Here is a 21,000-nt window from a genome sequence, read left to right as displayed (position 1 = left end):
ATTAAACAGAGCCACTAATACATGCAATCTTTGTGGAGGAAAAAACAAAACTTACTTGGACTTTCTGTTAATTTAAAAAACCTTGATGAAACATACATATATAAATGTGCACAAATCATTCATGGAAATAGCATCCAGATTAAGAAACTTAATATTATCAGTATCTCAAAGGCCCCCTTGTCACTACCCCCAGAATTAATAACTCCAATGACTTCTAATAGCATTAGGTTGGTTTTGCATATTTTTATATTTTATGTAAATGGAAACAAATTATATTCTGTTTTGTGTTTTACTTCTTTTGTGCAACATTATGTTTGTGGGAAACACTTAGATTGTTGCATGTAGTTTTAATTTGTTCATTCTTGGTTTTGTAAGTTAATATTCATTTATTTGCTTACTGTAATGTTGATGGGCATTAGGAGCCTTCCCAATTTGGGATCAATAATGCTTCTATGAATGTTCTTCCACATGTCTTTCAATGAACATAGGCTTGCTTTTCTGTTAAGTATACATTAGGTTGAATATAAAACTGCCAAGTCATAAGACACAAGTATATTCAGCTTTAGAAGATCCTGCCAAATAGTTACCCAAAGCAGTCACACCAATTTATACTCCCACCAGCAGTATATGGGAACTGTGCCTATGTCCGTTTTTATTATACCATTCTGGGGAGGGATGGGAGTATATAAATAAATCACATGGTGGTTTTAATTTGCATTTCCTTAATTATCAGTAAATTAAGCAACTTTCACCTATTGATTGGTGGTTTGGTTATCTTCTTTTGAGAACAAGTTCAAGTCATCTGCCCAATTTCTATTGGATTCTCTGCTTTATTCATTTATTATTATTATTTTGATTTCACAGCTGAAAGCATTGTAATTCTTTAATTGCTTAGCTCTATAAATATTTTTATGCACTCCTATTCCCAAAGAACTGTTTTTACCTCTATTCAATTATATATTATACTGTTGAAATTTTTATTTGCATATCTACTTTTTCTTAAGAATTGCTAAGTATTTTAAGTCATTAAATAATTGGGAAATAGAACTTTTATTCATTACTGTACTCCCAACCGTAGAATAATATCTAGCAAATGACTCAATAAATATTTGTTCAGTTAACTGAAATAAATTTAGCATATTTTCCCTAAATTTGTGTTATCTTTTATACTCTGTTGTATATTGTTTATTCCAGCAAGACAAATTGCATGAGATAGCCATTCTGCCCCTGTCTCCACTAAGTTACAAAAGAACACTAGTTGTAAATGAACAAAGATGAGTATCAGAAAGTAGAATTTTTCAATAAAAATGAGTGACTACAACTAATAACAATCTCATAACTGATGAGAAAAAAATTAAGATCTCAATAGGTTAATGGGTGAACACTAATGTGCATTAACTCAAATTTACCAAATGGGATAAAAAAATCTAATTACAAAATAAATCAATCACACTCCTATATATTTAATAGATATAAATATTAGTAAAAACTAAATTAACAGAATTGTTGATCAGGTTTTATAAATCTGACAGCATTTTATACTGTTCTTTATTGAACTTTATGTAATAGTTGTTGATTTATATGTCTGCTTCCTCCAATGTACTATCACTTTCTTATAGGCAAGACACATTTCTGATTTTTGTTTTGTTAAACAGGCCCACTAATACATTCAATCTGTGTGTGTGTGTGTGTGTGTGTGTGTGTGTGTGTGTGGTATTGAGGACTGAACTCAGGGCCTTCAGCATATTAGGCAAGTGTTCTACACTGAGCTACATCCCCATCTCCGTACAATATTGTCAGAATGATATTTTTCAGTTCATTTTGCAAGCCACGTGTGCCTTCTTTGATGGAGCAAATTCACTTCTAAGTATTCATTCTAAGGAAATGATCAAGAGGAAAGAAAAAACTCTACATATTAAGTTACTTATCTCTGTATTATTTACAATAGTGAGAAAATGAGAATTTCTAACAATAAAGAAATTATTGAATAAATTATGTCATAGAAACTGTAAAGAATATTATGCTGCCACTATAAATGGACAATTATTAAGCACCTATGCATTCAGGCCATTGCTGCTACATGAAAAAAAATCATGCAAAATCGTATTACACCCTTAATAAAATTATGCCAAATAATTATGCATGTATCCAGAAAGCAGCATGGAAGAAAACAAATAAGAAAGAAATTATTGGAAATTTTAAGGTGGCAGGATATTGGAAAAGGTTCTTTTCTTCAATGTTGTAATTGTTCATTCATTCATTCATTCATTTCTTCCCCTAGTATATCACATATTTCACTTATTTGTTCTTGTCTGTCTCTTCAAGTCCAAGCTCTGAGAGGGCAGGAGAACTTATCTGTTTTGTGTATTACAATATCCTCAGCAGTCACGAAACAGTGTAAAGCATGTAGTAGGTGATCAATATTTATTTTTGTAATGAAAAAATAAATGCACTTAACAAGGATCTCTTATGTATCAGGCACCATTCCAAGTGCTGGAAATATAGTATTGAATAAGATAAAGTCTTAACATCATGGCAGTTCGAAGATGTTGGAGGAAGACAAATAATAAGAAGGGAGAAAGGGAGGGAAGGGAAAGGAAGGAAAAACAAACAACTCTGGTTAGATCTGAGAAGGTAAGGGACAGTTGAGGGGTGGACTTTAGTTAAGGGGCCTGATTTTAATAGTTATATGAAAGACACATGAAAAGCATTTCAGGCTAAGAAGTAAAGGCCCTGAAACTGAAAAGACGGGAAAGTGCTTAATAAAGTTAAAGAAACAGAAATATGACTGATGTAGCTAGGAAAAAAAAATGGAAAGTGACATCAGTCACTGAAAGCCAGGCCATATAGAGCTTTTGGGTCAGAAGAAGTTGTTTGGGTTTTATTGTAAATGTAAAGGAACTGAAGAATTTTTGGCAGAATAATGGCAACACTGTTATTATAATTCTGTTATCATACTATTATAATATTGTTCATGAAGTTTGGGTTTAAAGTCACCAAAATCCTGGATTAATCAACATGCAATATTAGCAGCTAACACACTGCCTCATGAGTTATAGGCACATGTTAAATGACAGTTGATTTTTCTTTATTCTACAGTAAATAATCACTTTGCACATAATACCAATTTTCCTGGGTGAGGGAGTGCCTTATTATTACTACAGTTTGTAGACTAATTTTAATATGTTGAATGCTTTACAATGGTTTTTATTTAATGCTAACAATAAAATTGAGGCACTGAGCTTTCAGCTTCTAAAGAACCATTTGTGCTTCAAAAAGCTTTTGATTGATTTCTTCTCAATAAGGTATGTGCATTAACTCAAATTCAATTGGCACCAGAGCCAGGGCTGGGGTCATGTGTGCAAATCAGAGTTGCAATGTGAATCTCCAAGGACTAAGTTTGGCCTTTGTTGATAAGTAGAAATTCTCTCTGGAGTATTGGGATGAATCCACTGTAGCCTTCTTCTAGATATATTCTTACAGCAACTTTGGAAGGTGAACAGAAATACATTCCTTTCATCTTGAGTGAATTTTCCAAGAGCTAAGTTATATGTTTTTAGGAGTAATGGAAAATACCAAATGTTCATGTGCACTTGTTTTATTAGAATAACTAAGAAAAAATATGATTGGCCTCTGCAGAAAATACAATCTTCTAATATTTGGCAGTTTAAAGGAATCTTTACACTTAGTTACAGACATTGCTGGGTAAAGGCAATTATTCAGCACAGAACCTTATGTACAGAAGTAATTATTTCAACAAAAATTTTTATTAGATTTTCCCATTAAGAAAACAAAATGTAGACTTCCCCTTAAATGTAGCAGGCTCAGATGTATGTAGATCTTCCCCTCTTCAAAAATTATTCTAAAATATTTTCTAAAAATGATTAAAGCCCACATGATGAAAATAATGGACCCCCTACTAGAAGCAAGCTAAAATATCCTTAAAATATCAGAATTCCTCAAGTCTTGGGAGCTCTAGATAACAGAGACTATAAGAAAGCTTATTAGGGTTAAAAACAAGGTGATTGCTTGAAAGTCCCTCAACTACCCACAGACAGTGTTTCAAAGGTTTTCTTCTCTGAAAAAGTGACCTAGAGATATTCTGGTTTCAGGAGACTGAACAGAGAGGACAGGGCAAACCCAGACTTCAGAGAAGTCTGCCAACTGAACTGAGAATGCCCCAGCCAGGAAATCCAGGCCTTAGGGTCACCATAGTTACATGTTTGCCTAAGGGGGTATTTGAGAAAAGTGAATTCAAACCCATCATTTCATTACTGCTTGCTACTTAAATGCTCATGGGCAAGTCATTAGTCTACCCAAGCCTTGGTTCCCTTACCTGTAAAATGGGTATAGTGTTAGGTATCTGAGTTGTTGTACTAATTAGATTAGATAATATAACTAAGGCATTTTGTACATGTCTGGCACATGGTCACATGTTCAATAAATAATATCAAGCATTATCAGTGAAGGCCAGGTTCTGGTGTCCTTTCTAAATGACTCAAAATGAAACTACCATCAAGTATGAATTCCTATAAGCTGACTCCTTTTGATATGGACGTTATTTTCCAATAGATTACTACAGAAGCACAACCTGAAATTTTCACTAAGTCACAGGTCAAAATTGTGTTTGTGAACATATCCATTGCCCAGTACAGTATTAGAGAAAAGGCTCTAAAATCAGACAAAATTTGCTTTGTTTCTGGTTCCTCCAACTACTAATGTGGTCTTGGTGAGTTCCAGAAGTATTCCTCACCTGTGCAGGGGGAACAACTATTTGCATGATTGTTGTGAAGACTGTCTATAATTCAGGCAAGGTCATAGCAGAGTGCCTAGAACATGGTGGGGGTCAACAAATAGGCGCTATTTTAATTATGATTATTATTAGATGAAAAATTATAAATGCCAACTAAAAATCTGGTTAATTTTGGAATAAATATAATCTGGGTTATTTTTGCCATGCATCAAATGTCAGTGGGGAAGGAAGTTTATCTATTATCCAGTACTGATTTCACTAACTTCAAATCAATTTTGAAATTAACAAAATATACTTCTAAATGGTAAACAACACTTTTCTTTTTGTCTAGGATACTGCAGGTATTTCAGTCAAACTGGCAAAAGACATAATACTCAATATTTTAGGTAAGCTTTAATTTAGAAAAATTAACCTAATCATTTAGTTCATTTAGTTAGTGGTATTTATCTCATAATCAATGGGCAAATGAAAACAATTTTTATACAAATTCTCTAAAAATACTGGAAATATTGTAATTTATTCCAATATTATGTTTCATAGGATATTTTATTTAATTTCTCAATGGGATATATTTAAAAGCTTAGAAAATATTGTAAATCCATGGCTTAGCCACAGATTCTTATTCAGTTACCTTCTTAATTGAGCCAATTAACAAAACAAAATACACATTCAAATGAAACATGTATCTAAACCATTTAGGAATAATTAAAATTATAGATCAGGTTTTCTTTCACTGATCACAAATTATTGTAAAGCTTTTGTGCTGCTCATTTCCGGGTTCACTTTGGTGTGTTTATTAAAGCACGGTATTGTCAGATCACGGGGAGTATCTCATTTTCATTTTCATATCTCCAATTCTAAAGGGGATTAAATTATCCAATTAAGTCGTTAATTAAAAAGACTCCTACAGAATAGACTGCAGGCTACCAATGGCATTTTCAATTTTCATTGTACTCTGCTCAAAAGCAATTTACTAAATTCAAAAGAGCTCAAAGTTACTGCCCTGGAATTCACTTTATAAGGTACAGTTAGCAGTGCTACCTGAGAGTCCAACCCATTTCCTCTTCTTTTGGGTTATCTGGCTGGACTACATAACCCATCCTCCCCTGCAGTTAGGTTTGGCCACACAACAGTATTAGCCAATGGAATCAGAGCAGAAGTAATGTAGACTATTTCCAATATTATCCCAAATCTTCCACTCAGCACTTCCATGTTGTTTCCCCTCTGCAAGTTTCTTGCTGATGAACACATATTCAATTATGTGTTCAAAATGGCAGAAGAAGCCTGAGTTCCCAAATCACCAGCTGGAGGAAAGAAACTCATGGATCATCAATACCTATTATGTATATAACAAAAACAAAAAGTTAACTTAAACTGTGTTAAGCCATCAAGATTATCTGTTTCTACAGCTAGTATGATATAAGTTACTAAAAAAGCAAGTGAACTTGAGTCTAATTAGAAATATTAATGTAAATACTTTAAGTCTAATTAGAAACATTAGCCTCCTTCAAATTTTGATCAGATCCACTTAGATATATACTTGAAAATTAAAGCAAACTCAATACCTATTGGATCTCTTAAAATCGAAGTTATATAGGCCACAGCAAGAGAGATTCTGGACTTCTTGTCTCCATTCCCCAAAGCCCTCCTTTCCTGTCCATATCCCAAAGATCACTCATAAACTTGGTCATTTATATGCATGTTTAGTTCTGCCACTACCCTACACACAAAAATTCTCATTTCATGGATCAGCTCAGAAGCTAGAAACTCCGAAAGTAAACTCTACAAAAGGGGCACTATCAGGTCATACTCAGCCACTTCTTATCCACTAACTCTATCATCTGATGTATATTTCCTGTACATGATGCAATGACCTACTACACAATGGGTTGACCTAGAAGCCTAGAAACCAGTACTTTTCCATATCTTAGAGCATATCAGTGCCAGAAAGGTATTTAAAATAATGAACAGAGGACTCTACTTACACTGGCAACCTAACCCAAATAGGCTCCATAAAGAAGTTAGTATGAATTCTATGGTATGCCTATGGAGTTATCTGGAATCAGGCTTTCAGAACCCTCCATTACTTGGGTCTATGGGTCACCACACACTTCTAGATCTCTGAAAGTGCACTGGGCACAGAGGCTCCAGTAGCATGATGGCAACTATCCTAGAGAGTCATAGCAAATTAGAAACAAAAGCACACAGAAAGTGAGTTAGAATGCTCCATCAAAGGGGTTTGCTGGGATCTGGACAGAAGGAGCACCAACAGTGTCCTCCAGGGGAGTTGAATAATTCCTTCTCTGTGTCCCAAACCACACCCCAAGTGGTCTAATTGTAACCACATACATATGCATCTCCCATGTTGACCAGATTGTTTGTTGAAGCCAGAGAGAGTATATTATCCACCTAACTATAGCTGGTTTAGGGATGTAAATGTAATGGGTGCTCAGTTATGGAGTGCTGAATGAATGACTATAAATTGACTGGATTGTTAAAGAATGGTAACAGCATATTGGGGTTCTTTGGTTTGATAGTAACAATAATGTCACTTTTGTGAGACCAACCCTATATTGGTCAATGATTTCCTCAAAGGCATGTCTTTTTCTTGGAGGGAACATTATGGCAAATGCAGTTAACCACATCTGCTGACTTACATTTTAGAAGAAAATATAATGACTGCCTTACAAATCTTTAACTATCTACAGAGCAAGTTACTACATTAAAATTCTACTTTCCTAAACCAAAAAAGATAGTATACTACAGTGCATTGTATACTTTTTATACAGTCTAAAACAGAATATTAATAGACGTACTATATCTTTGCATTTTTTAAAAGGAGAGAAATGGAAAGACTTCAAGCTACTTTTTATTGTCCTTAAAAAGACTGTTTTTATTGTTTCAAAAGTAGGGAATAAAACACAATCAAACTCATCTCACAAAGACTATTTAGATAAAAAATGCATAATCCAATAACATCTTACTTTGAACCAGTGGGACACTTCCACTGGTGATGAGAAGGTTGTATGAAACAATCGGATATTCTTCCATGATTTAAGATGCAACAGAAGAATTATGTTAAAAAATATCGAGGAAGAAGCTTATCAAGTGCTTTGATTATAGAAATGTTGATTGAATAAATATATTTGGAAATGGGAGTACTAAGGGATGATGATTAATCCAGAGGCCAGTAATCCAAAGCCTAAAGACTCTGTCTTTTCTTACTCTGAGATACCTGACAAGTAATTTCAAGCCTGTCCATTTCTCTGGCATGAGCATAACCTGTCTGGCAAGCCATAGTTCCTAGTTGCTTCTTAGTGATAAAATTTATGTGCTGTGCTTTAAGCTCCATTGAGGCAAGGCACTAAATAAACTTGAGGATAATTTATTAATCCTGAATTTGCATTAGTCATATCCCAGTTCATGTGGTAAAAGGAAAAAATATGGAAATAGGACGCCAATGCTGAGCACTTGGTGAAAAGCTCAGCAAAGCCAGTCTGGGATCCAATATGTAATTTACTTTTAATTTACCATAATGATTTTTGTAAAACTTTATGGCTCTCCTCCAATAGATATGCTCAGCAAGGATCGCCAAAATCCTGTCTTCTCTTCAGAGCCACATTCTTAGGCCAGTTTCTGTCTACTTTTTCCTTTTCCTTTCTAGTTGTATCTTATCTTCTTCCCTCTAAACTTGATCAATGACTGTTTCTTTTAGCAGCCTATATCAAAGAGAAGGACAAGAAGACTATAATTTGAAGAGTTAAACACAAGCATTTAGAAATCTGATCCTACAAAATTGTCTTAGTTAATAGTGATGATTTGATATTGCTACTTTGATTTGTGTTAATAATGGCCATACTATACACAATTTTCGGTAGAATTGAGTTAGATCAAGAAAAGTTAATCAGTAAAAGTTAACTCTGTCATCAAGAAGCTGTGAGAGCCCCAACTGATCACCAACCAGTTTTCCTGGACTAACAAGTGACTTCATTTCCACTTCCAAAGTTATAATTCTATGCTTTTATCAAACACTTTCTCTGACCTGCAGGAATATGTTTATTCAGAATTTTAAAAAGAAATCTAGAAGGAAAATACTATTCATATAAGCATGACAAACCTTAGCTAATTTTAAGCACTCAAGTAAGGAATAAAACAAAAAATATTATACATGTCTAAATCGAATTGAATTGCTTACTGTAGAGAAAAGGCACATACATTTCCAGCACCCCTGACCTAGTACTACTTGTTTTTAGACATACAAACTAAGGTCACATTAAGCTGTGGTTAAGAGGAGGAAAAGGTAGCTGCCCTTCAGAAGTTTATCCATTCGGAGAGGAGGAAAGTCAAGGGGAAAATCACTCTCCTCTGACTAATGCAGTGTAATTGTTTTCCTTATGATGGTTCCCCTCCATTTTTCTCTCTTCAGAAGTTCCCATGGTTACAAAAGGACGTGGCACACACTTACATGTCTTTTAAAAGGATGACAAGTCACGGAGATGCAAAATGACCTCCTGTGGTTAGACTGAATTTGTCATTTTGCTTTTGAGATTTTTCCCTTTGGCCCACTTAACCCAGTACCTCATGTACAATGAATAATGTGATGGGGTGTGTGGGGGGGGTGCCTATGTTAAGAAACAGGAAACGCCAGGTAACCACTTTAATGCTATTTCAGTTTTATCCTACATACACACACAACTAAAAGAGGGGTTCACTTAAAAGGATAATGCTCTAAGGATCAAAAACAGTACTGCTCTTTCTTCAAAGACTTGAAAAGTAAAAATTATATTCCTTAGTTCTATTCAGGAATTTTAAATTGAATCAGTATATTCTAAAATGGCTTCAATCAAGAAAAATTTTAAAAGGTTTTCTTTTTAAAGAGAGGGAACATTAACTGAGATGAAATGGAAGAGCATTTTTCTCCCTCTCAATGTAGTGTTTATCCCTTTGCACTAAAGGGAAATGAAAGCCATTTGTTTCTAATGGGGAATTGGAAAATCCTCCAATCAATACCTGCTCATTGAAGAACCAGGAACATGCAGACTAGATAAAATTTTGGAGATTTCATCTCCTAGTTTTCCTGTTGTTGCATGACTAGGAGTTTTTACTTCTTCTGGGACTTAATATTGCCTTTTCGTCCTATTTGATAAACTCAACCTTTACCTAGTAGACTTATTGTCATCTTTGTTCATGCTGACCTGAATAAGGCAATCAGCTGCATCAGATGCAAGTTATGAGGCACATTTTCATTCACATAGACTCCAAAGTTGAAAGTAAGAACTTCATTGAAAAATGTAAAATGGAGATCCAACATAGTTCTTATTTAACTACCTTAGCATTAAGAAATGACTGACTTAGCATTAGTAATGACTGTCCATGAAGTCTAGCAATGCAGTCCAAAGAACAGCAAGGCCTTCTATATGTGCATACACATGTCTTCATCACTGAGGGTTACAGGTTTACTAGACTGAACTTTTTGATGGACACATTCTACTTAGGACTCCTGAAAAGCTATAGATTGAAATGGTATGTGCCATCAAGCTATGACTAACTAAAATGGAAAATAGCAACAATTCAGCAGATAGCACTTTAAGACACATAGCCCAGGGATTTACTTTTGTTAGTTTGATTTTCTAAAGAAAAATCCGTGGTCCATTTCTTGCTTTTACTTTTTTAAGATCTATGACTCTCAACAGATACTGTTTAGATCTAAGCAGGTCATCTACCCAAATAATGAAACTCATCAAAAATAAAAGTCCTCAGGGGAATATAGGCCTAAATAAGTGGGCAGTTGTCTCAGGATGGCAGAATACAGCACTCCAGCTACCAGAGTCGACAGGAATCCACACCTCTGTTCATCGAGGAATTATGTGGGCAATTAAAAGCTTTCTGGAATTCTTCAAAGTTGCTAATGGCACCATTGACCCTGAAAAAAGATATGGCAAAGCACATGTCATTTAATTCATCAACAGGTTCTGGATGAAATTGTAATGGTATATTGCTAGAAAGGATCTTGACATTTATTTAATCTGTTTACAGGAGAGACAGCTAAAGCCCAAAATCATTAAGTAAAATTCCAAAGAAATTAACAGCACTAAGACTAGAACCAACATCTCCTGAATGCCAGGCAAATGTTCCTACTACTCTTCCAACATTCTTCAAAATCCTTTAAAACTATACCATCTCCAATACTTAGTTTTTCCAAGATTTTTTAAAACTTAACTTTTATGGAATGTATAATTGATATAAAGTACATGATTCTTAAATGTAGAAACCACTAATTTGTTCATGGGTACCCAATAGTACTACCACTCAGATCAAGACAGGATATTTCCAGTAACCTGAAAGCCCCTTTGTGTCCCCTACCAAGGATAACTACTATCCTGACCTCTATCACCATAGCTTTGCCTGCTTTTGAATTTTACATGAATGGAATCCACAGTATTCAGTATTGTGTCTTTGACTTCTTTCACTCAACGTCTGTAAAATCATTCATTTCCAACTATTTTTAAATAATTTTTTTCAATCTACAAAAATAATTTCTCTTCTCTAAATTTCTGTTAGTTTGGGGGGATCATATTTACCTAGAATCTAGTTAATGCAACAACCAACTAATGGGAAGCATCTAATTGTTACAGATAAATACTTCTTCACTAGATTTTAGTTCCAAAATCCGGTGTTCTTGCAAGTTCCCAACTACAGTAAAGACTGCGGATTCCTACTCAGCACTTTGATTGTAAGTGCTTTTTGGAAGTGGTATTTTCATTGTGTGATTTTCACTGCACTCAAAATCTATAGTTACTGCAGACATCAGTTAAAAAAAAAAAAACTTCCCCCCTCATCTATTTCTCACCCAACCTCACATTCAAAGGGTTGACTAGAAACTCAGCATTCTCAGCCACTGACTATTTCTTCCCTAATGACTTTGTTACCTAGAGGCATTTGAATGAATGTAATGGCCTGTATCCAACAAATTCTCATAACCTCTTGTGTTTTAACTGGGATGTATGGGTAGGGATGCATATTTCATAGGGTGCTTCACCCTAGGCAAGTGTTAAAGATAGAATATAGCTGATAATTAGTAAGCATACTCTGTAAATTATCAGCTAAAATCCAACATTACAGGCAACTAGTTAGTAAAAATAAGTTTCTAAAAACTTAACTGTTGAGTAATTAATCTACTGTGTGGCTTCATCTGCACCATTTGTCAGTGGGAGCACATTTTTAGTCCATTAGAAACTGTCAGGCTTCATGACAGTTTAGCCCAGTGGGGGAGAATTTCCAACACAGTGATTAGATTTTTATGCTACTGGGTAATTTATGGTCAATGTTCAAAGCATTTTTAAGGCAAGATTTTAGGAATAAGATTTTTAAAATATAGAAGAAATTTCAGATGACTTTCTTGCAATATGCAAATTGATTCATTTAAATATTAAATATAAAGATATCCAGGTTAATATGTTCGAAGCAAAGAATGAATAACTATAAATTATTATGATTTCTTATAATAATTATGTGTCCTCTACTTAGAAAATTTCTCTCGGGCTATGGAACCTAGGACAGGGTAAGTAATATCAAACATAATTTTGTTTTTATTTAATACTTTATACATTCTGACAATTAAGATTGTAATTCATAATCCTGTTCCCTTCATATATAAGCAATTGTTTCAAAATATGATGCAAGCTGAAAGCCAAAATATAGTGTCCTGACTCTAGATATGAATTATAATTGCTCAGTATCATCATAAATCTTCCTTTGGGTTCAGATCTATTCAGAAAGTGGGCATGCATTTATGTCTGTTGGATGGCTGTGTGGAAAAAGTAAGAGGTATTAAACAGAATATGCTTTAACATGAAACAAACCAGAGTTCTAGATGTTTTAAGGCAAAGTGCCTCATATTACATCTTCTTTGGAGACAATAAAATTTGGGTTTTGGCTCAGACCTCCCCCCAAAAAAATTAGGTAGTTGGGTGTTTTGAATATTTCAGTTTACTGATTGCCCATGGTGCTCATAGCACCCATGTATTGCTTCCTTTCAAAAACTGAAAGATCATAAATAGAATTTAATACTAAAGCTATGATTTGGATTCCAAATTACTTTTGTAATCCCATGGATCTCTTGAAACTAGAGATGTGTACAACTGCTCATCAACAGAAATTTAGTTGAAAAAGGACTGAATATACCAGCTTACTACTATTGCAGAAAAAGATGTTTAGTTTCTGTTTGGCCAGATTTGGTTATCTGCAAAATGGAGATTACACCTTCACAATACAGGCTTTTGTTTGCATCACTCATGAGTAGTACACTGGGATGGATTGATGGGTGTGGTGTGAGGCAGGAATATGCAGTTAAAAACTGGTATCACCCATTTAATCATTTACCTAAATTGAGGGGGGCTGTGAGCACCAATTTGAATTTGTTCTCGGGCAGCTTCTGGTCTATAAGAATTGCACCTCACCTAGAAGAGAAAGGCATCCCAATAAATAAGCTTCCATTCCAATTATACATTTTCTAGTTTAACTGCTCCAAATTATACCAAAATATAATTTTAGAATGAATAGATGACAAACAATTTTAGCAGACCAGATAAAACCTTCATCAGTAGTAACATCTATTATTCTAATCTCCAGAGTAGGAGTTTTTTTCAATATGAGTAATTATACAATTTGGTAAATTAGGAAGTTTCTAGACATATGCTTTAAATCAAAAAAATCATATATGTGCCCCAAAATTAATCAACGCATTTCCTTCAATTAATTTAATGTTTTAAATATCCCATATCAAATGTAATCATGCTCATTTGAATCAATAAAATGAATCAGCCATTCAGAATTGAGTATGGTCATGAGAAGTTACTATTTCGCCCCAAGTATTTTCCTTGCCTCAACCTAGTCTCAGCCTGGAACAGGAGTACATTTCTCCATTTCCTTTGAAGTTAGGCACAGAAATCTAACTTGTTCTGACCAATGAAACATGAGCAGAATGATAGATGTAACTTCTGGGCAGAGGCTTAAAAAAACCTGACAGAAGTTTTAAGAGCCTTAGGAATACATTAAGGGGCAATGAACATTTCCTTACATTTCTTCCCTATACCTGTGGTGACCATGAAATTACATGTCAAGATAAAGATTCCAAACCCTAGGCCCTTATGTAAAAATTACAGGCAGGGCCCTACTGCTAATATATGATGGACTTGGAGCATAAACAAGAAATACACTTTCGTTGTGCTGTTCTTTTCTGCAGTATAACCAACTTAATTCTGACTCAAACTATATCTTAAAATATGATATAATCTTCAAGTATGAACAGGACTAGGACACATGGAAATGGTGGTGGGTAACATTCTAATGGAAGGGCAAATGAGAAAATGATTGGGAGAGGGGGAAGGCAAGACACTGAACTTGATTGCAATAGGTTGTATATAATTGGCAGCAATGGAAGACCAAGTGAGACAGAATGGCGACAGATTTTTGAAGTCCTAAGCAATAGACCAAAGTTTTTAAACTATATTTTAACATTGTTCTTGATCAGGAAAATAAAATCCATATTTTTCAAAGATTTGTCTGATAGGCATGTAGAGTAGAAGGAGGAAATTAAGAGACTAGTTAGAAGATTATTTATGGGCAATGAATATCCATTAAATAAGTAGGAATAGGAATGGAAAGAAGTAGAAGGATGAGAAGAATATCCAAGAAAAGAAATTGATAGGTCACAGCAACTGCAAGAATATAGGAAACAGGAAAGGTGATATGATGCTATTAATTTTGATGAATATAAATCATCAGTCATGTTTCTGAATTGATTTTGAAAATGTTTTTTTGTAAAATGATTCTTTAATTTCCTCAGAAGCTATCTAGTGTGAACTTGTTTTGATATTTAATTTTTACCTCATTTCTTTTTAGGTTACTTTGTCTTATACCCTTACATTATTATATATAATTGTCTATGTCACCTATGTCACTTAAGAGATTTCTGAAAACACATTATGGTTGTTACTATTTTCCTAGTACCTTCCCAGGAGGGAAAATAACTTTGCTTCCTATAAGCAGACTTAACTCCAATGTGCAAAAGATTGAAAATATCCTCATTCTGTCAGTAGGAAAAGCTCTAAGATAAATTTCTCATTAGTGATAAAAATAGCTTTCCACTTTTTCACTAAATCTCTTTACTTTAAAATAAATCAGGAATGGTTTCATATTACATTTGGAAACATTTTAAAATTATAACTATATCATCACTATTAATTAGTTTATTTCATCTGTGAAGAAGTAATTTGGACTAGGATGTAAATAGTAAAAACTAATGAACCCTTGTACTTTGTCCTCTAGATCTGGGATTAGCAGACTCTCTGTAAAGAGACAGATAGTAAATATTTTAGTCTCTGAAGACCAGAAGGTTCCTGTTTAACTAATCAACTCTGCCACTGTAACACGAAATCAGCTAGAGTATAGCTATTTTCCAATAAAACATTATTAACAAAAACAGGAAACTGCCAACCTTAACTGGAAAAAATTCTTACTGTTGTTTGTGTGCTTATTTTAACATCTGACCCCATAATCACCCAAAAGGAAGTCTACCTAGTTGAATTGTGTTAGCCTTTTCCTTTTGAAGCAATTGATCTAAAAATATCAAGCATCTTCAATCTATTCAGCATCTTTGTTGGGTGCTATGGAGGAAAATAACAAGTTTAAGGATCCAGAAGATTAGATGTGGAGATCAACCTGAAAGTCTTGAACATTTTGAGAGCAATTAAGTACTCAACTGAATGTTAGTAAAAGGAAGTATAATAGGAGTTAGAGATAAAAGAAAATAATGAGGACTGGACTGGAATCCTTTGGGAAGAGTTATGGATGAGGTGAAACTCAACATGGTTCCTGAAGAATAAAGCTGAGATTGAATAATAATTTGGGGAGGAAAAGTAGGGAGGGGGCCACATTATAAAAGGAGAATCAGAAGCAAGGCCACAGAGACAGTAATGAACATGACATCATGGGGGGTGGAAGTGGGGATACTGCCTGGATAAGGTTGAGTTTTTCTGATCCAATGAAGCTGTAGGAAATTAAAGCAGAACAGGTAGAGATAGATCAGACTGAGAACTTTGAAAACCAGATGAAGGTATTTAGACTCAATGTTATAGACATTTGAGAACCACTGTTGTTCTTTTAGTAGATCAGTACTGAAATAAAATGGTATTTCAGTGAAATGTAAAAGAGTAGTAAAAGATGCTGAAGTAAGGAATACATGCCATAAGGCTGTTGGGATAATCCAGAGCAGAAGACATCAAAGCTTTGCCTATAGATGAGATAGGTAATGGGGATGCTGTGGGCTGAATGTTTGTTTCCCCCAAATTCAGCAGAACCTTATGCTACTGGCATCCTGATCTCAGACTTTCAGCTTCCAGAACTATGAGAAATACATTTTTGTTTATGAGCCTGAACTGCCTAAAACAAGAGAGAACGAGAAGTTGAAACTAAACAGTATTTAAAAAGATGAGACATCTGGGCTGGAGCTGGAGCTCAGCAGTAGAGCACCTGCCTTGTATGTGTGATGCACTGAGTTTGATCCTCAGCACCACATAAAAATAAATAAATACAATAAAGGTATTGTGTTCATCTACAACTAAATTTTTTTTTAAAGATGAAACATCTAGATTTGGTAAAACATGGACAGTTAAATAAGACCCAAGAACAGACTTTCTAACCAGGGAGATTAAAAAAAACTGGGGGTATGTTAATAGAAATCTGAAAACTAAAAAGGAAAGTGATTTTGTTGACATTGGATTGATCAATGATAATTGGTTTGGTGTTTTCATGCCAGTTTCAAGAGATAAAAGATCCCAGACAGGTAGGAATTCCTTAATCAGAGTATTAGGAATTAGGAACAGGTAGGAATTCCTTAATAAGACATGGATGTGCTTACTGAGAAATGAATGCAATGACTTAGGAACAAATGGTTGTGCTGAAGAAAACTTTTGTCGAGCTTTAAGCATGTACTTAAATGTTTGCCCACTGTGAGGCCATACATCAGAACCTTTATAGACACATCCTGACTTTTTTGAAAATGTTGTCTATACATTTGTGACACAAACCAGTGCAATAACCAATGGCAAAGAATTGCAATAACCAATGGCAAAGAAACTTGCTTCATTAGCCAGAGACTCAACTGAGAATTATACCTTATTTAGTGTTTCCTTCCAATTTCTGTCCCAATAACATATTAAACTCGTGAAAGAGTAACATGATTCTCCTAGACTTTGTTGTTATTTTTCAGCTCCAACAGTCCTTGTGTATTTATTTTACAGTTGGGAACCCAGACCTGAGGGTCCCCTATAGGTTGAGAGAGATAGGATGAATTCAGCAAGTGAGGCAAAGGAAAAGGAGAAATGTAGGGAAGGGCAGGACCACAAAAATCAAATGGTTACAAGTAGTACCAAATGCATGAAGAAGTCCAGATATATTGAGGAACTATATGGTTAATTACTTAAAAAATCAGTTCACTGGTTAAAAAATACCAGTGAACTTTGATTCAATAGGTTAATTATTATATGTTTTACAGAACATTAAGATGATGGACTTTATCCTGAAAGTATTCAGCGAGAGAATATTTTGGACAAAATTAAAGTCATGCCATTAAACTATGATGAAAGCCACAAGCTCAAGTTCTGCATTACATCCTTGATGCCCCTTCCTCAGTGTACTCACATGGGCATAACTCAGGAAGAAGAGCTGGTTGTTGTTGAATGTAATTCCTGGTAGGAGAGGCTCCTCAACTCCTTGCCTTCTCTCATTTACCCATTTCCTATAAGCCTAGTGAGAGAAACAGGATAGATGAGCTGTGAGATGATGGTTTTCCCTTTATTCCTCCAATACAGACATATTAAATATATACTCCTGCCATTTGCAAAATGCAATGTATCAAATTTTCCTTTAAGAAAACAAACACCTAGAAGTTAATGTCTTTCCACTTAAGAGTGAAGTAGGTACACCAGAAAAAGACCTTACACTCAATAACTACCAAAGGAGCTGAGCCACAGTACTGAGACATTAAATAATTCTTTTCAAAAAGAATTCAACATGGGACAAACAAATATAACACCATGACAAGGCCCTCAGGGAAATATATCTGTGGGTACACATATTATCAATTCTTTATTTTTTCCAATTAGCAGGAAAACTATCATCGTTGATCACCATCATTTTATAAAACAAAATTTATTTTAATAAGCATATAGGAAGGATATAGCCTTATAATAATAATCTGGTCTTTTTATTATATTTTAATAAATAGCCTTAAGAAAAGGATATATAGCACATCAAAAACCTGGTCTTTAAAGTGAATGTATTTAGCTTTATGAAAAATTTCCCATATCATACTTGTTTCTTATTTAACCAAAGACCAATGGATGACAAAAACAGTATTATGGACTCTTATCTGGACCAATACATGAGAATCACTAGCCTCTGCCCATAATTTAGACTTTTGGTATTTTAAGATAAAATTTTAAGTAGAGAGATAGAGCTGTACTCAGGGAAAACTCATATATGTACCTAGCCCCAAGGAGGTTTCTGTAGCATACTTTGATATGATTGTGAGTGTATTTTCTGAAAACTTTCTTTTAAATTCATGATTCTTAATAACAAATATTGTTCTTTAGGGTAACTTTATGCCTCAAAAACAAAAAAAGAAAGAAATGCAGATCTATTTAGGTAATAGAGATAATAGAGTCGATGGGGAAATACAATTCTATTTATAGAAACTCCAGAATACCCAACTCCTAAGAACATGTCTGCAGTATAAATTGAGGTGCACCCATACAGTGTTTTATAGCTTAATTTTTAAAACCACAGCAAACATTGCAGTTCATACCCTAAAAGCTTCCCGCAGACCTCCATTATCGGCAATATTTTCTCCCAGGGTCCTCTTCCCCTTCACCTAACAAAAAGAAAAAAAAAAGCGTTTCACGGTCAACTATCATTCAGCAAGAGGCATAAATATTATAGCAAGCAAAAGTGTCATATTTTAAAGAGAAAATTACATTCAGTAAATCAGAGGTAGTCATAATATATTGCGAGATGGCAAACTAACCCCAGCAAGGTGCTCCTGAATATAATAATTTCTATTTTATTATGCTGCACATTACTTTCTCACCCTCTTTAATCTCACCAATTTTTTCTAGCTCCAATAAAATATTAACAATATTCTGAGTGACTCTGGTTTAATGGGAAAAAATAGAAATGTCAATACACAGATTACTTTCTCTGATTAACTCATATAATTTGAGTATTCTTCTAATTGTACCTATGTTTCCAAAAATTTGCCATCCATACAGGAACAAGATTTCAAGAACAACCATTATCATTTTACCTCTAGTAATTTCCATGAAAAATTAAAAGAAGGATAGCTCTCCTGGGGAACAAAAATCAAACAGTAGTGCAGACCACAAGGTCAAGGTTTGCAATGTGTATGACACCCAGTCAAGCACAGAGAAGACCATTCTTCTGATTATTTGAAAACCATTTCTTAAAATCTCAAATGAGCCAGAACCTAAATATTTTAAATATTCTAAATCAATACAGCTCACAACCCAAAGCCACCATGCCACTTGTTTTAGTACAGGCTACCAAGTATGACTGGATTTTACATTTTTCAATGATTGGGGAAGAACAATAAAAAGGAGAAGAATATTTTATGGTATGCAAAAATTATGTGAAATTCAAATTCAGTGGTCATAAATTAAATTTTATTGGAACACAACTATGCCCATTCATAAACACACTGTCTGTGGTTACTCATTTTACAAAAGCAGAGTTTAGTATTTACAACAGAGACCACATAACCTACATTGCCTAAATTACTTACTATTTGGACTTTTACAAAAATATTTGCCAGATCCAGTATAATAGGCAGGATACTGGCCTCCCAAAGATGTCTACATCCTAATCCCTAAAACTTGTAAATATATTATCTCACAATGACAAAGGAGACTTGTAAGATATGATTAAGTCAAGGATCATGAGATGGGAACATTGCTGGATTACTCAGGTGGACTCAATGTAATTACAAGGGTCCTAAACAGGTCAAGAGAGTAAGTGTCAGAGTGATCCAATGTGAGAAGACTACACTGGCCATTGCCAGCTTCGAAGGAAGGAACCATGAGCCATGGAATATGGGCAGCCTCTAAAAGTTAGAACAGATAAGGAAACAGATTCTCTCTTAGTTCCTCTGGAAAACAACACAGACCTTCTGACACCTTGATTTTATACCACTGAGACTTGGGTCAGACTTTCGGCATACAGAACTACATGACAATAAATTAGTGTTGTTTTAAGTTACTAAGTTTGCAATGATTTGTTACAGCAGCAACAGGAAACAAATACAAGCCATGGATCCTATCAACTCTTTACTTTTAACCTAGCCCAATTTCCCAGGTATTAAGTAACACTAACAAATAAAAACAAATATTTATAGAAGTACTTTGGATTAGACAAAAGGGAATGAAGGGAAGGGAAGGGGGATGGGAGTAGGAAAAATAGTAGAATTAATCCAATATAACTTTCCTAAGGTCATATATGAATAAGTGATCAGTGTAACTCTACACCATGTACAACCACAAGAATGGGAAGTTATACTTCATGTATGTATGATATGTCAAAATATACTCTATCATGTATAACTAAAATGAACAAATAAATTTTTAAAAAATCTTTGAAAACATTTTTTGCTATAATCACCCAGAATAACCCTGCTAATTTTAGTCCCCAAAAGTCAGCATTCCTGCTTTACCTACATTCTTTTACTACAATCCTATGAGGTAAGTCCTATTATTATCATTCTTATTTTATAAATGAAGATCTGAAACTCAGAATATGTAGCAGTTGTTGTTAGTATCCCATCGGATTCCTTTTTCTACCAGGACTATGAACCCATTCCTGTAACTGATAACAGCTCAGGAAGTGAACCTTAGTTTATGAAAGCTACCATACCTGGAGGTTGCTGGGAAGTTATACTCCACCTTCCAGTAACTGACTAATATGCAGGTGGAAGAGCCCCATCCCTTGCCCCTGGGCTGAACAATTTCCATGGTATGCTTCATGCTCTAGAACCCTTTGTGGGATCAGGGTAAAGCTAAACTCCTCCTGAAACCGGTATGTTTTCCTCACTCCCTTACAAGTTTCTCATGAAACTACTTTGATAAATTACTGATCTAAGAAACTCCTCCTTGGTCTTTGCTTCTAATAACCTGCTC

The 21,000-nt window shown here is 34.5% G+C and overlaps 1 protein-coding gene across 2 annotated transcripts in view; it reads right to left on the bottom strand.

The window, feature by feature from the left end:
* Window positions 1-10,573: 10,573 nt before the first annotated feature.
* Phex (phosphate regulating endopeptidase X-linked) overlaps window positions 10,574-21,000 on the bottom strand; it is a 185,634-nt gene continuing 175,207 nt past the window's right edge. The window contains exons 19-22 of one of the 2 annotated variants that reach the window (XM_077107194.1): window positions 18,621-18,686; window positions 17,456-17,560; window positions 13,136-13,212; window positions 10,574-10,676 (exon numbers count right to left, since the gene is read on the bottom strand). In XM_077107194.1, coding sequence (XP_076963309.1) covers window positions 10,574-10,676; window positions 13,136-13,212; window positions 17,456-17,560; window positions 18,621-18,686 — 351 coding nt within the window. The remainder of the gene's footprint in view (window positions 10,677-13,135; window positions 13,213-17,455; window positions 17,561-18,620; window positions 18,687-21,000) is intronic. The other variant, XM_077107195.1, reaches the window with a different exon arrangement.

The sequence above is a fragment of the Callospermophilus lateralis genome, chromosome X (genome assembly GCF_048772815.1).
Source record: "Callospermophilus lateralis isolate mCalLat2 chromosome X, mCalLat2.hap1, whole genome shotgun sequence".
Classification (NCBI taxonomy): domain Eukaryota; kingdom Metazoa; phylum Chordata; class Mammalia; order Rodentia; family Sciuridae; genus Callospermophilus; species Callospermophilus lateralis.
Note: the sequence above shows the minus strand (reverse complement) of the source record. Positions and strands in the feature narration are given on the sequence as shown.